At 43.9% G+C, this 13,152-nt stretch overlaps 2 protein-coding genes across 6 annotated transcripts in view; both read right to left on the minus strand.

Moving 5' to 3' along the window:
• Positions 1-3,819, minus strand: part of SAAL1 (serum amyloid A like 1) — a 29,829-nt gene extending 26,010 nt beyond the window's left edge. The window contains exons 1-2 of one of the 5 annotated variants that reach the window (XM_082628922.1): positions 3,203-3,813; positions 1,661-1,774 (exon numbers count right to left, since the gene is read on the minus strand). In XM_082628922.1, the coding sequence (XP_082485048.1) occupies positions 1,661-1,774; positions 3,203-3,505 (417 nt within the window). In that variant the 5' untranslated portion in view covers positions 3,506-3,813. Of the gene's footprint in view, positions 1-1,660; positions 1,775-3,202 lie in introns of all 5 variants that reach the window. The other 4 variants (XM_082628921.1, XM_082628920.1, XM_082628919.1 and 1 more) reach the window with 4 other exon arrangements.
• Positions 3,820-6,765: 2,946 nt separating this feature from the next.
• Positions 6,766-10,902, minus strand: LOC309808559 (serum amyloid A-2 protein-like). Its single transcript, XM_082628939.1, has 4 exons — positions 10,794-10,902; positions 10,116-10,210; positions 7,444-7,582; positions 6,766-7,053 (listed from the first exon to the last, which is right to left on the minus strand). Exons 2-4 carry the CDS (start codon positions 10,204-10,206, stop codon positions 6,891-6,893), a joined length of 393 nt encoding a protein of 130 aa, XP_082485065.1. The 5' UTR covers positions 10,207-10,210; positions 10,794-10,902; the 3' UTR covers positions 6,766-6,890.
• Positions 10,903-13,152: the final 2,250 nt, after the last annotated feature.

The raw sequence follows: 13,152 nt of genomic DNA on the forward strand, positions 1-13,152 counted from the left end.
AGGATGAGAAGAAATTGGAACTGGACTGTACCTCATACACTGCTGGTGGCAACGTGAAGTGTAAAAAACGCTTTGGAAAATAATTTGATCTTTTCTTTATAAGTTAAACATACACCTACCATATAATCCAGCCACACTAGTCTAGGTACTCACCCAAGGGAAAGGAAAACATCTATCCATACATACTTATACACAGACATTCACAGAAGCTTTACTTGTAATAAACTGTAAACAACTCAAATATCCATCAAAGAATCAATCATGGTATACACATATAATGGAATACCATTCAGCAATAAAAAATAATAAACTATAGGGCTTCCCTGGTGGCGCAGTGATTGAGAGTCCGCCTGCCGATGCAGGGGACGCGGGTTCATGCCCCGGTCCAGGAAGATCCCACATGCCGCGGAGCGGCTGGGCCCGTGAGCCAATGCCGCTGAGCCTGCGCGTCCGGAGCCTGTGCTCCGCAACGGGAGAGGCCACAACAGTGAGAGGCCCGCGTACCAAAAAAATACATAAATAAATAGATAAATAAATAATAATAAACTATAGATATACACAACAACATGGATGAACCTAAAATACCGATGCTGAATGAAAGAGCCAGACGCATCCGAAAAAAGAATGCAATCCCATTCATACAAAACTCTAGACAATGCAAACTACTCTGAAGTGACAGAAGGCCCATCAGTAGTTGCCTGGAGAGGGTAGAAGCAGGGAGGGGTAAGATACCGGGATCACCCTTAAGGGGCATAAAGAAACTTTCTGGGGCTGACAGACATGCTCCCTGTCTTAATTATGGTGATGGTTTCATGCGCCAGTACATACATTAAAATTTTTCTAATTGTACACTTTAAATATGTGCGGTTTTTATACTTCAATTATACCTCAAAATATATGCAGTTTTTTGTGTCAATAATATCTCATAAAGCTGTTTTACAAAATGGCTGAAGACAATGAGTAGCCACTGACAAATTTTAAGAGAGAATTTTAATACAAGTAAATCTGTGTTTTAGGAAAAAGATAACTTGGGTAGCAATATGGAGGACAGAGGGAGGTGAAAGAGACTAACACAAGGATTTTCATCAGAAATCTACTGCAAAAGTCCAAGTAATAAAATGAGAGATTATGTAAGTCAACCTCTTTTTCTGCCTCTTTTCTTACCTGTAAAATAAGGATACTACCTATATCACAGGGTTACTGTGAAGAGCAGATAGAATGCTTTCAAGCTACAGAGTACAATACAAATGTTAAAATATTATTGCAATTATATACATGTAATTCCTTCTTGTCCCTTTCTTCTAGTTTAATTGTGGTACCTCAGTGGTCTCCAAACTCCTAACCTGCTCTCAAATATAAGGCCAGTGCTCTTTTTAGGTAGATAAGTATCAGAACTTTCCTGGGCTACAAGCGTTCCAGCATTCATGAGAACTATCTATATAGCCCAAATCTAATGACACTCAGATTTTCTGCCTTCAAAGACAAAAGTTGAGCATTTACAGCTCCTGGGACCTCATCCCTGTACCATAAATAGGAGTGACTACAGACATTAAAGTTTTTCCCCAGAGACTTAAGGACTGAATCTAAAAAAAAAAAAAAAAAAATCCATTCACTACCTCCTTACCCAACAGTCTTTTCAGTTCCATTTCCAACCCCATACCTCATCCATTGACATATCCCACACTCTGCAAACTTCATTCTCCATTTCTTCATCAAGCTCCATCTGCTGCTCCTCATCATCTGAGCTGGATTTGGAGTTTTCAGGGCTAACAATCTTCAGAAACACAAAGGAAGGAGATGAATAAGGGCTGTCCACAGTACTCCTCAAGTAATATTACCCCATAATCATTTACAGGTCACAAAAAGGGTGGGGGGGGAATTCCCTGGTGGTCCAGTGGTTAGGACTCCGAGTTTCCACTGTAGCAGGCACGGGTTCGTTCCCTGGTTGGGGAACTAAGGTCCCGCATGCCACCCCGTGCCGCCAAAAAAAAAAGGAAATTAGTACCTCGGGTACCTTGGGTAAACACTGTTGCTAGGCATTGGGTAGAAATACAAAGATAAACAAGATTTAATCCCTTACTTCCAAGTAGTTTAGGATCCGGTGGGGAAAAGACATAAACTGATAATCACAACAGAAAAAGCTAAGTGATCCAACTGAATTGTGGACAAAGAGCCGTGAGAACAAAAATGATGGACCAATGACCTACGTCTGGGAGAAGTTTCCCCAAGCTTCTCTTAGGAGGTGATACTGAAGCTAAATCTTTGAGGGGTAATCGAAGTTTGTCATGTGAAGAAGGCAGAAGAGCATACAGAAGAAAGTACAAGAGTTCAGAGTTAAGAAAGGGCCTAGCATGTGTGCGGAATGGTAAGCAGTTTAGTGTGCCATGGGCAGATGAAGCTGGAAAAGTTACAAAGAGTCCTGGATTCCAAGCTAAGAAATATGTATTTTTCTCCTGTAGGCAAAGGTAACTCTGAGGAGTTCCCATAGATGGCTTTTTTTTTTTTTTTAAGATCATTCTCGCAGCTGTGTAGAAGGTGGAGTGGAGAGGACAGTGATTGGAAGTAGGAAAAAAGTTAGGGAAACATAAGAACGTTCATATTTACTGAGAGGCTCCTATGAGGCAAACACTATAGTAAGCACTCTATGGCTATTATAATCTTATATAATCTACGCAATAACTCTATATACAATAATATAAATATTATCCCACTTTATAGAAACTGAGAAAGAAATCGGTTAGGCGACTTGCCCAAAGTCACGCTGGGTAAGCCGCGCTGTTGACAACAGGGCTGTTTGACTGCAAAATCACCATTTATTCTACTACAACGAAAGTCCTCGAAACAGATCAATTAGGACCTGGGCTTCAGAAACGAGTGGGAATGAGGGGCAAAAACCCTAGCAATGAAGTTACATGGTCACGTATTTTTGGAAGATTTTCAAAAGTAAAACATTTTAATTAGAAGCATTCCAGCATCCCTGCCATTACACTTCCCTTTGTGTTGAGGGGCACAGGGAGTGGCGCCCGGCAGTTTTAGGGTCCGGGAGACAGCGAGGACACAAAGGGTGAGACCCGGCCGCTAGGGCTTGGGGAGGTGGTCGCTGTGGGGACGGCGGCTCCCCCAGCAGTAGGGGGCTGCCAGAGGCGGGGTGGGGGTCTGGGGGAACGTACAGGGAGCCCACGCGAGGCGCGAGTTTCCGCACCTGGATGAGCCCGCTGAGGACGCCGAAGAGCCAGTGCTTGCTGTAAACCGTGCTGCCTATGCAGTCCCCCCCGGCCGCCTCCTCCTCCTCGTCCCCGTCCCGACTCCGCGGCGGCGGAGAGGGATTGCGGTCCATGACTTGGCCTCCTCTGGCGCGCGAGAGCAGCTCCGGAAGCCGCCGGAGGAGGAGAGAGGCCTCCAGGCGCCAAGAGGGCACGGCGCGGCTCCCGCCACAGCGCCCCCTGCTGCCCGGAGCCCTGCCAGCCCGACGCTCTACCCAGGACCGCAGAGCGGTTATATTCATAATTGTTATTTGTCACCCTCACTGGACCAGATATTCCATCTCTCCAAGAGCCCTTAGTCTGATTGGAAGGGACGGGGGGTGCGGGCACGGAACAGGACGATGTCTGTAGTACAGACGTGAAGCTATCGGACCTCTGACCTCTGGGCACACTTGCCATTCTTAAAGACATCATTCTTCTCCCAGGTGTGGTCGGAATCCTGGAAAAGACGAAAGTCACCAGGAAGAACGTCAGTATTACAACTCCCTGTGTTTTCAGTTCCTGCTTCTATTTAGTTTGATGGCACTCAACATCACACCCAACGCTCCACCAAACCCCACAGCAAAAATTTTAGAACACCACTTTAATGAAATGAAATTTATAGATGATATAACTTACCTCAACATGTAATTCCGATAATACCAATATGATTCCCTTACAGAAAGAAAAAATAAAATTAATTTTAAATAAAATATGTATTTTAATGTTTTAAATGCTCCGGCACAACTGTACTAGAAGATATAACAAAGATCTCCGATTTTGGCACATACACATCAAATTACTGTGAGCCCCACATTTACAAATGCAGAATGACATGGGTGTGGTTCCTCAGCGACCCTGCTTCTCAAAATCATGAACAGATGATGGTAAAATTTCTAACAAAATAAAGTTCCAATTTACACAGCAATTGCACTTATGGAAATTTTTAAGGTATATTAAAACAGGACAAAAAATACTGTGTGTTAATACATAAAATACAACTAGATCCTAGGCTCAAATAATTATAAACATTTTTTCACCTTTTGTGCAGGGGCAGACCCAGGTTTTGTGGGGCCTGAATTATGCAATTTCAGAAGCCCCTTTTAGGGGAAACAGTACAAAATTACAAATATTAAATTTGTTACAATAGGAAATATTTATTTAGAATGGGAAAAAAGAAATCACAGTAAATCACCAATTTTAAGAAACCAACAAATACCTTAAAATGAAATCCAGAAAAATATACAACTGTTTTTATTAGTAAGTAGCCTGACACACTTCTACAATTCTTTTTCTTTTTTTAGTAGACTTTATTTTTTGAGCAGTTTTAGCCACAGCAGTATTAAGCAGAAGGTACAGAGATTTCCCTTAGAACCCTTGCCCCCATTCATACATAGCCTCTACCATTATCAACATTCCCCACCAGATACAATGTACAACATTTGATGCAATTGATAAACCTACACTGGTGCATCATTATCACCCAGAGTCCATAGTTTACATTAGGGTTACTCTTGGTGTTCTACATTCTATGGCTCTGGAAATTTATAATGGCAGATATCTACCATTATAGTATCATACAGAGTAGTTAGTTTCACTGCCCTAAAAATCCTCTGTGCTCTGCCTATTTACAATCCTTTTTTAATATACTTTTTGCTGAGGTTTCTTTGATCATTTTTTTATATAACAGTGACCTTGTAAGAACATTTTCTGCAACAAAAAATAGGTAATTCTGTCTTTAGCATAGTTTAAATGTTTAAAATTATAATTGGTAGTTTAGGAAATTATCGGTGGCTGAAAGTTTCTTTCAGCTTCACAACTTGTTATTAGTAATATTCTGTAAAGTTATTTTTTTTTATCTACCTAGTTTTTAAAATTTATTTATTTATTTATTTATGGCTGTGTTGGGTCTTCGTTGCTGTGCACAGGCTTTCTCTAGTTGCGGCGAGTGGGGGCTACTCTTCGTTGCAGTGCGTGGGCTTCTCATTGCAGTGGCTTCTCTTGCTGCAGAGCATGGGCTCTAGGCGTGCGGGCTTCAGTAGTTCTAACGTGTGGGCTCAGTAGTTGTAGCTCACAGGCTCCAGAGCATGGCTCAGTAGTTGTGGCACACGGGCTTAGTTGCTCCGGGGCATGTGAGATCTTCCCAGACCAGGGCTTGAACCCGTGTCCCGTGCATTGGCAGGCAGATTCTTTTTTGTTTTGTTTTGTTTTGTGGTACGCGGGCCTCTCACTGCTGTGGCCTCTCATGTTGTGAAGCACAGGCTCCGGACGCGCAGGCTCAGCGGCCATGGCTCACGGGCCCAGCCGCTCCGTGGCATGTGGGATCTTTCCGGACCGAGGCACGAACCCGCGTCCCCTGCATCGGCAGGCGGACTCTAAACCACTGTGCCACCAGGGAAGCCCTGGCAGGCAGATTCTTAACCACTGTACCACCAGGCCAGTCTTGTAAAGGTCTGACTGCTTGAATTTTCCTTCAGTTTTCATGGTGTCAGATTTTCCTACCCACACAGAAAGGATGGGGATATTTTCTACTGGGCAGAACTGTTTGTACAAAAAACAATCATTTGTTTTTTTGAAGGGTTAAATTGTCTATAGAACCATCTGGGACTGCTATTTTCTCTGGGGGAAGATTTGATCTTTTACAATAATTATAGAATAATCCAAATTTTCATTTCTTCTTGAGTCAGTTTTTGTAAGTTGTATTTTTCTAAGAATTTGTTAATTTTTATCAAGTTTTAAGCTTTATTGCCAAAGTTGTTCATGGTATTCTTTTTTTTTTTTAAGTGAGTTTTTTTGTTTTGTTTTTTGATTTATTTATTTATTTTTGGCTGTGTTGGGTCTTCGTTTCTGTGAGAGGGCTTTCTCTAGTTCCGGCGAGTGGGGGCCACTCTTCACCACGGTGCACGGGCCTCTCACTGTCGCGGCCTCTCTTGTTGCAGAGCACAAGCTCCAGACGTGCAGGCTCAGTAGTTGTGGCTCACGGGCCCAGTTGCTCCGCGGCATATGGGATCTTCCCAGACTGGGGCTCGAACCCGTGTCCCCCGCATTGGCAGGCAGATTCTCAACCACTGCGCCACCAGGGAAGCCCCCATGGTATTCTTATTATCTTTTCCATGATTTGGAACAGGGAGTTATGGCCTGATAATTGGTCCATATAATGGTCCATATATGGTTTATATAGTATAGTCTGTGCTCTGGACATACAGCTGGCCTGCTCTCCACATGGGTGGGTTCCACTCAGCGGATGTGGAGAGTCAACTATACTATGATATTTTATATGAGGCACTTAGTATTTGCAGATTTTGATATCCGCAGGCGTCCTGAAACCAATCCCCTGCAGATACCAGTGGATGACTGTGAAGTTTTACCCCAAATTATTACTATTGTTTATTAGTGCGTTACCTCCTTTTTAAAAACTATGATGTTTATTGATCATCCCCATGGTATTAAATAGGCTCATGTTCCCAAGAAGACTGTCATATGCTGTTTCCAAATGCCAAAGACAAATTGGATTTCACAAGCATTTGTTCAACATTTTTATGTGCTCTTTATCAACTATCAAGAACTACAGATACAGAATACAGCAACCTAGCTCAGCACTGTCTCCACTCGCTTGAGCCCTGTCTCCTGAGCAGAGTGAGAAGTAGCTCAGTACTTGTCGGGCAGGCCGGCAGGTCTGAAGTGATTGGGGTCTTTGCCGCTCCGGCCCCATTCATTGGCCTCCTGGTCGGCCCTCGAGTCCTCCAGTCCGTGGCCACTGTCTCCATGCTTAAAAAAGTCTGTGACTCTCGGAATAACCTCTCTGGCATCGCTGGAATGGAGGAGGGCAGGTAGGGGATTACTCCAGGGCTGACGAGCAACAGCCCACCCTCCCCATCTCTCCTCTTTCCAAGGAATCAAGGACTCTGACAGGAGCTAGGAAGGAGGGGATGAAGCCTGAGGTTGCCCGGGCTCAGCCCACCTCAGCCCTGCGGGTCCCCTTATGCTGGGTGAACAGCACCCATGCGGGAGGCTTGGGAATCGTCTGTGCCACCAGCCTTGCTGTGCTCTTCAGCCACTCAGACCCCACACAGGACACAGAGGGTGAGGGTGGATAAGAGGAGGAGAGGCCACAGCCCTACAGGAAGTCCTCCAGGGCTTGGCCCCTCCTGCCTGTCCGAGGCTCTCACACCCATCCCTGCATCCTCAGGGCCCCTGGTACCTGATCACTTTAGCAGCCCAGGCGCCCCCAGGTCCCCTTTGGGCAGCGTCATGGTTGCCCCGGGCATGGAAGTACTTGTCTGAATTTTTGTAATTGGCTTCTCTCATGTCAGAGTAGGCTCTCCACATGTCTTTAGTCCCTGGGAGGAAAAGAAAGTGATGATATGAACATGATCACGTCTCAGCAAAACAGAGAAAGAAAACATTTTCCTCTCACTGGGTCCAGATTTCAGCCTTTGACTAAGCCCTTGGAGATTATTCTATTGGCTTGAAATGAATATTCCTTTACTTTTCACTTCCCTGGGTTAATGTTATGAGAATCATACATGGTGCAAGTTTTACTCTGTTTGATTCCATCCTAAGTCTGTTGGTACTTCGTTTTTGGTTGTGTGTGATGCATGCGAAGAGGAGGTCGGATGCTCTTTAAGGGATGTTTGGTTGTACAATGGACCTCTACCTGGAAAGATACAGGAAACCCTCTGACCAGAGCTTGAGAACAACGGCGATTCTGAGGGAGGTTGCAGACATAGGATGCTCCCAACCTAGTCAAGGGGAGAAATCCATCCCTGTGGACAAAGTGAGGACAACTCGGTCCTGAGTATATCTGAATGCCCGGGGCATATTTGGACCCGGCCAACTGTCAAAATTCAATCAGCAGGGGCTTCCCTGGTGGCGCAGTGGTTGAGAGTCCGCCTGCCGATGCAGGGGACATGGGTTCGTGCCCCGGTCCGGGAAGATCCCACATGCCGTGGAGCGGCTGGGCCCGTGAGCCATGGCCGCTGAGCCTGCGCGTCCGGAGCCTGTGCTCCGCAACGGGAGAGGCCACAACAGTGAGAGGCCCGCGTACAAAAAAAAAAAAAAAATTCAATCAGCAGGTGATAAAGGTGAGTTCCTTAAGAGAGCTTTGAAGAAACAGGGTAATCAGATGCAGAAGAAGGGCAACTGACACACCAGCTCTAAAGTTCAGTGTCCTTTCCAATAAAATAGAGGAGTATTGCCTCCCTCAGAGTGGTTACACAGAAGAACTGAGGAAATACAGGTTTAAGAGCTAAAACGTTGTAGGTGCTCAGTATACTATGACCTCTCTAGTCCTTAGGAAGAGTGGGATAAAAAAAAAGAAAAAGAATGAAGATGAGGAGCAGGGAGTTATGGACAGAAGGACTCTGATCAGCTAGAATTAAATGGCAAAGTTAAAAAAAAAAAACTTACCAGGACAAAGAGAAAAATCCAATGTAGAGTTATAATCAGGGTTTATATAATGACTCTATGAGATAACTTATCTTCATATTATATATTTGTCGTGTCTGGCATTTGGAAAGATAGTTTTGTTGAGAGTTATGACATTCCTACTATACTTATTCCCACTGAGTTACTGATTTAAATTGGTCCCTGAAGTCCAGACTTTCTTAAAAAATATTTGCAAAATGCCTGGCATATCTTCTCACCTAAGGTCAGCAATACCAGAGGTACTATGCACACTTCAGTGTGCATAAAAATCAACTGGGGTGCTTAATAAAGGCCAGATTTCTAGTCTCAACCCCAGGGATTGTGATTCAGGGGAAGGGTTGTGTGTGGCCCCAGGCACCTGCATTCCACAAAGCACCCCAGACCACGGATGATTCTCATGCAAGTGGCCCTAGAACAGCCCTTTGAAAAACACTGACCTAAGAGATGAAAAAATATTTTTAGCTGGGTCTGTGAGAATTTAGATAGAATGGCCAGCAAACTCTTAAAACAATTATTCAGTAACTATCACAGAAAAATAATAACACAAAATAATTTTGTGAAATAAACAAATTTTTGCTACTTCACTCTGGCTAGTGAGGTACATATCTCTTGCTATCGGTTTCTGGCCAGGTCTCAGCCTCAGTAGAACCAGTGTCAAGGTAATTCATTGTGCCATTTATGGTGGGGAGAGGAGCTCTATCAAGTTGCCTTCTAAAGGCACCACATCCCCACTATTTGCCATTTGCTCAGATACAGAGCAGGACATGTGTTCACAAATCCCTCACTCTCCCACGTGTACTCTTGTCTGGGAGGCATATAATACCTCGGTTAATAGCAAGGTCTGGGGGAGCTCAATGTCTTGGGTTAAATCCCACTCTGCTGGAGGACTTTGTTAGGTGTCTTAATTTCTTGGTGCCTCAGTTTCTCTGGTAAGGGATAATGGTACCAACATTGCAGGACTAAAGGATTAAAACCTGAGGATGACAAGGAGTTCACTCATGCATGTGAAGCTCTTAGAACAGTGCCTAGCAGGTATTAAAAGCTCAGGTATTTTAGTTATAATTATTAAGTGGATGGGGAGGGTGAACATTCCCCACCCATTTAATGCACCCACTTCACGGTACCTGAGACTTGGAAATAAGCCATCCCTGGTTGCCCACGAGGGGGCAGCAGAGCCCCACTTGTGTTTAGGGAACATGCACCTCCTGAACCCAGATCTCTTCCTCACTCCTGCTGAAAGTTGGGGCCCAAACTCTATGTGACCTCGGGCTTGGGAATCCCAAGGGTGCAAAGCTGGCCAGAAAAACCTGGGGAAGTGCTACCAAGGAAACCAAGCTCCTTTTTTTCCCTCTTACGGCCTTTGCCCTGTGGGGATGTGACCTCTGCTCAGGTGAATCTTGGGAGCTGCAGATGCATCCTTCCCCTGACCCATCCTTTGATCCTTACCTTGACCAGCTTCCTTGAGGAATGTAGCCCATCTCTGGCTGCTGACCCCCAGGATCAGGAAGCAGAAAATGATGCCCGTGGAAAGCTTCATCCTGCTGCAGGGAGATGAGCAGACACAAACAAGGATGACAGGTCTGGGTTTTTGTTCTTGTTTTTGTTTGTAATGTGGATACACCCTTGCATTCCAAAAAAAAAAAAAAAAAAAAAAAATTCCACTGAATTTTATCTCAATATATAGCCGATAGATAGATAGCATTACAGAGGATCCAGTTCTCATTTCCGTGTGTCTCATTGGAATCCCAATGATTTCCTGTGTGAGGGATTGCAACGGGCTTTTAGTATAAACCATTTCCAGTCCAGTCATCCCCTATCAGCCCTGAAACCCAACTGCACAGCAAGTTTCCCAAAGGCATTAGGAGTTTGGGCACTATACCTCTCTGTAATATGAGATGAGGTAAACAATGCACAAGCATTTGTAGACTGCCTGCTCTACCTATCACTGACTTCACACAGAAGAATGTGGAGCCCCTACCTCCCAAAGTATTCACAGCTGGTGAATTCTGATTGTCAGAATAGTAGATTCAGGAAGGAAACAGAGGGTTGGGCTGCAGCACAAGAATGCTGGTGAAGAGAGAGAATCTCCAAAGAGGAAAAGTTTAGAAAGTTCTAGCACCTCACCTTTGGCTGTGCCTTCCTGCTGAGGCTCCCGGCGAAGCTGAGCTGCCTGTGCCGCCTGCCTGGGAGATGGGGCTGGTGCTTTATATACTGACACTTGGCTAGTGGAGCTAATGAGAAGAGAGGTTTGAACCAGAAGAAGAAAAACAAACAAACAGGAAAGAACGAAATTTGGGAAATTCCTCTTGACAGCATTTCAAAACAGCAGGGTTATTCTTCACACACATCTAATTCTCCTGGATTGTGTAATCTGGCAGTTTTCAAGGGTGTAGCAAGTTGGGCTGCTTCTGTCTGTTTCCAGTCTCACTCCTGGCGGGGAAAGGTGTTTTCCCCACACAATAATATACTGACTTTTGCTGTGAAGGATAATCAATATTAGAAAAAAAAGAGGTGATTGCCTAAAGAATGTGAGGATACAGGGCAAAAGGAAAAGCAGTACGGGGCCATTGCAAGGGACAGCTCAGGATGAAGCTGGGACCACAGGGTACAGGAGTCAGAAAAGAAGGAGATAGAAACCCAGGAAACCTGGGGGTGTAAGTCATCAGGAGGCGGAAGCGCAGCGGGGGCGGGAAGGTGGTAGAACGCCGCATTGAGATCGGTTTGCTGGTCTTTAAGTGGTCGTGCCCCCTTGGAGAACGCGACCAGAAGGCAAGGCGGTCCCGGGCTCTCTAGCTTCGCGGTGATTGTAAAGTGCAGACCACTTGCCACAGAACATAGCTGAAACAGAAAATAGGAAGATGGCAGCAAACCCTTCAGGACAAGAGCATTAAAAATTCACCCCAAAGATAGCCTCATCTACCAGAGGGCAGACAGCAGAAGCAAGAGGAACTACAATCCTGCAGCCTATGGAACAAAAACCACATTCACAGAAAGATAGACAAGATGAAAAGGCAGAGGGCTATGTATCAGATGAAGGAACAAGATAAAATCCCAGAAAAACAACTAAATGAAGTGGACATAGGCAACCTTCCAGAAAAAGAATTCAGAATAATGATAGTGAAGATGATCCAGGACCTCGGAAAAAGAATGGAGGCAAAGATCAAGAAGATGCAAGAAATGTTTAACAAAGACCTAGAAGAATTAAAGAACAAACAAACAGAGATGAACAGTACAATAACTGAAATGAAAACTACACTAGAAGGAATCAATAGCAGAATAACTGAGGGGGAAGAACGGATAAGTGACCTGGAAGACAGAATGGTGGAATTCACTGCTGTGGAACAGAATAAAGAAAAATGAAAAGAAATGAAGACAGCCTAAGAGACCTCTGGGACAACATTAAACACAACAACATTTGCATTATAGAGGTCCCAGAAGGAGAAGAGAGAGAGAAAGAACCTGAGAAAATATTTGAAGACATTATAGTCAAAAACTTCCCTAACATGGGAAAGGAAATATCCACCTAAGTCCAGGAAGCGCAGCAAGTCCCATACAGGATAAACCCAAGGAGAAACACACCGAGACACATAGTAATCAAATTGGCAAAATTAAAGACAAAGAAAAATTATTGAAAGCAACAAGGGAAAAATGACAAGTAACATACAAGGGAACTCCCATAAGGTTAACAGCTGATTTCTCAGCAGAATCTCTACAAGCCAGAAGGGAGTGGCATGATATACTTAAAGTGATGAAAGGGAAGAACCTACAACCAAGATTACTCTACCCAGCAAGGATCTCATTCAGATTCAATGGAGAAATCAAAAGCTTTACAGACAAGCAAAAGCTGAGACAATTCAGCACCACCAAACCAGCTCTACAGCAAATGCTAAAGGAACTTCTCTAAGTGGGAAAGACAAGAGAATAAAAGGACCTACAAAAACAAAACAATTAAGAAAATGGTCATAGGAACATACATATCGATAATTACCTTAAACGTGAATGGATTAAATGCTCCAACCAAAAGACACAGACTTGCTGAATGGATACAAAAACAAGACCCATGTATATGCTGTCTACAAGAGACCCACTTCAGACCTAGGGACACATACAGACTGAAAGTGTGGGGATGGAAAAAGATATTCCATGCAAATGGAAATCAAAACAAAGCTGGAGTAGCAATACTCATACCAGATAAAATAGACTTTAAATTAAAGAATGTTACAAGAGACAAGGAAGGACACTATATAATGATCAAAGGATCAATCCAAGAAGAAGATATAACAATTATAAATATATATGCACCCAACATAGGAGCACGTCAATACATGAAGCAACTGCTGACAACTGTAAAAGAGGAAATCGACAGTGACACAATATAGTGGGAGACTTAAACACCTCACTTACACCAATGGACAGATCATCCAAAATGAAAATAAATAAGGAAACAGAAGCTTTAAATGACACAATAGACCAGATAGATTTA

This window comes from Mesoplodon mirus (genome assembly GCF_964341445.2).
Source record: "Mesoplodon mirus genome assembly, chromosome: 7".
NCBI lineage: Eukaryota > Metazoa > Chordata > Mammalia > Artiodactyla > Ziphiidae > Mesoplodon > Mesoplodon mirus.

Excerpts from the sequence above, each read along its gene's own strand:
- LOC309808559 (XM_082628939.1), bottom strand. The coding sequence starts at position 10,206 with ATGAAGCTTTCCACGGGCATCATTTTCTGCTTCCTGATCCTGGGGGTC. Across the intron at positions 7,583-10,115 it reads CCTCAAGGAAGCTGGTCAAG|GGACTAAAGACATGTGGAGA; the intron begins GTAAGGATCAAA and ends TTTTCCTCCCAG. Across the intron at positions 7,054-7,443 it reads TGGGCTGCTAAAGTGATCAG|CGATGCCAGAGAGGTTATTC; the intron begins GTACCAGGGGCC and ends CCTCCATTCCAG.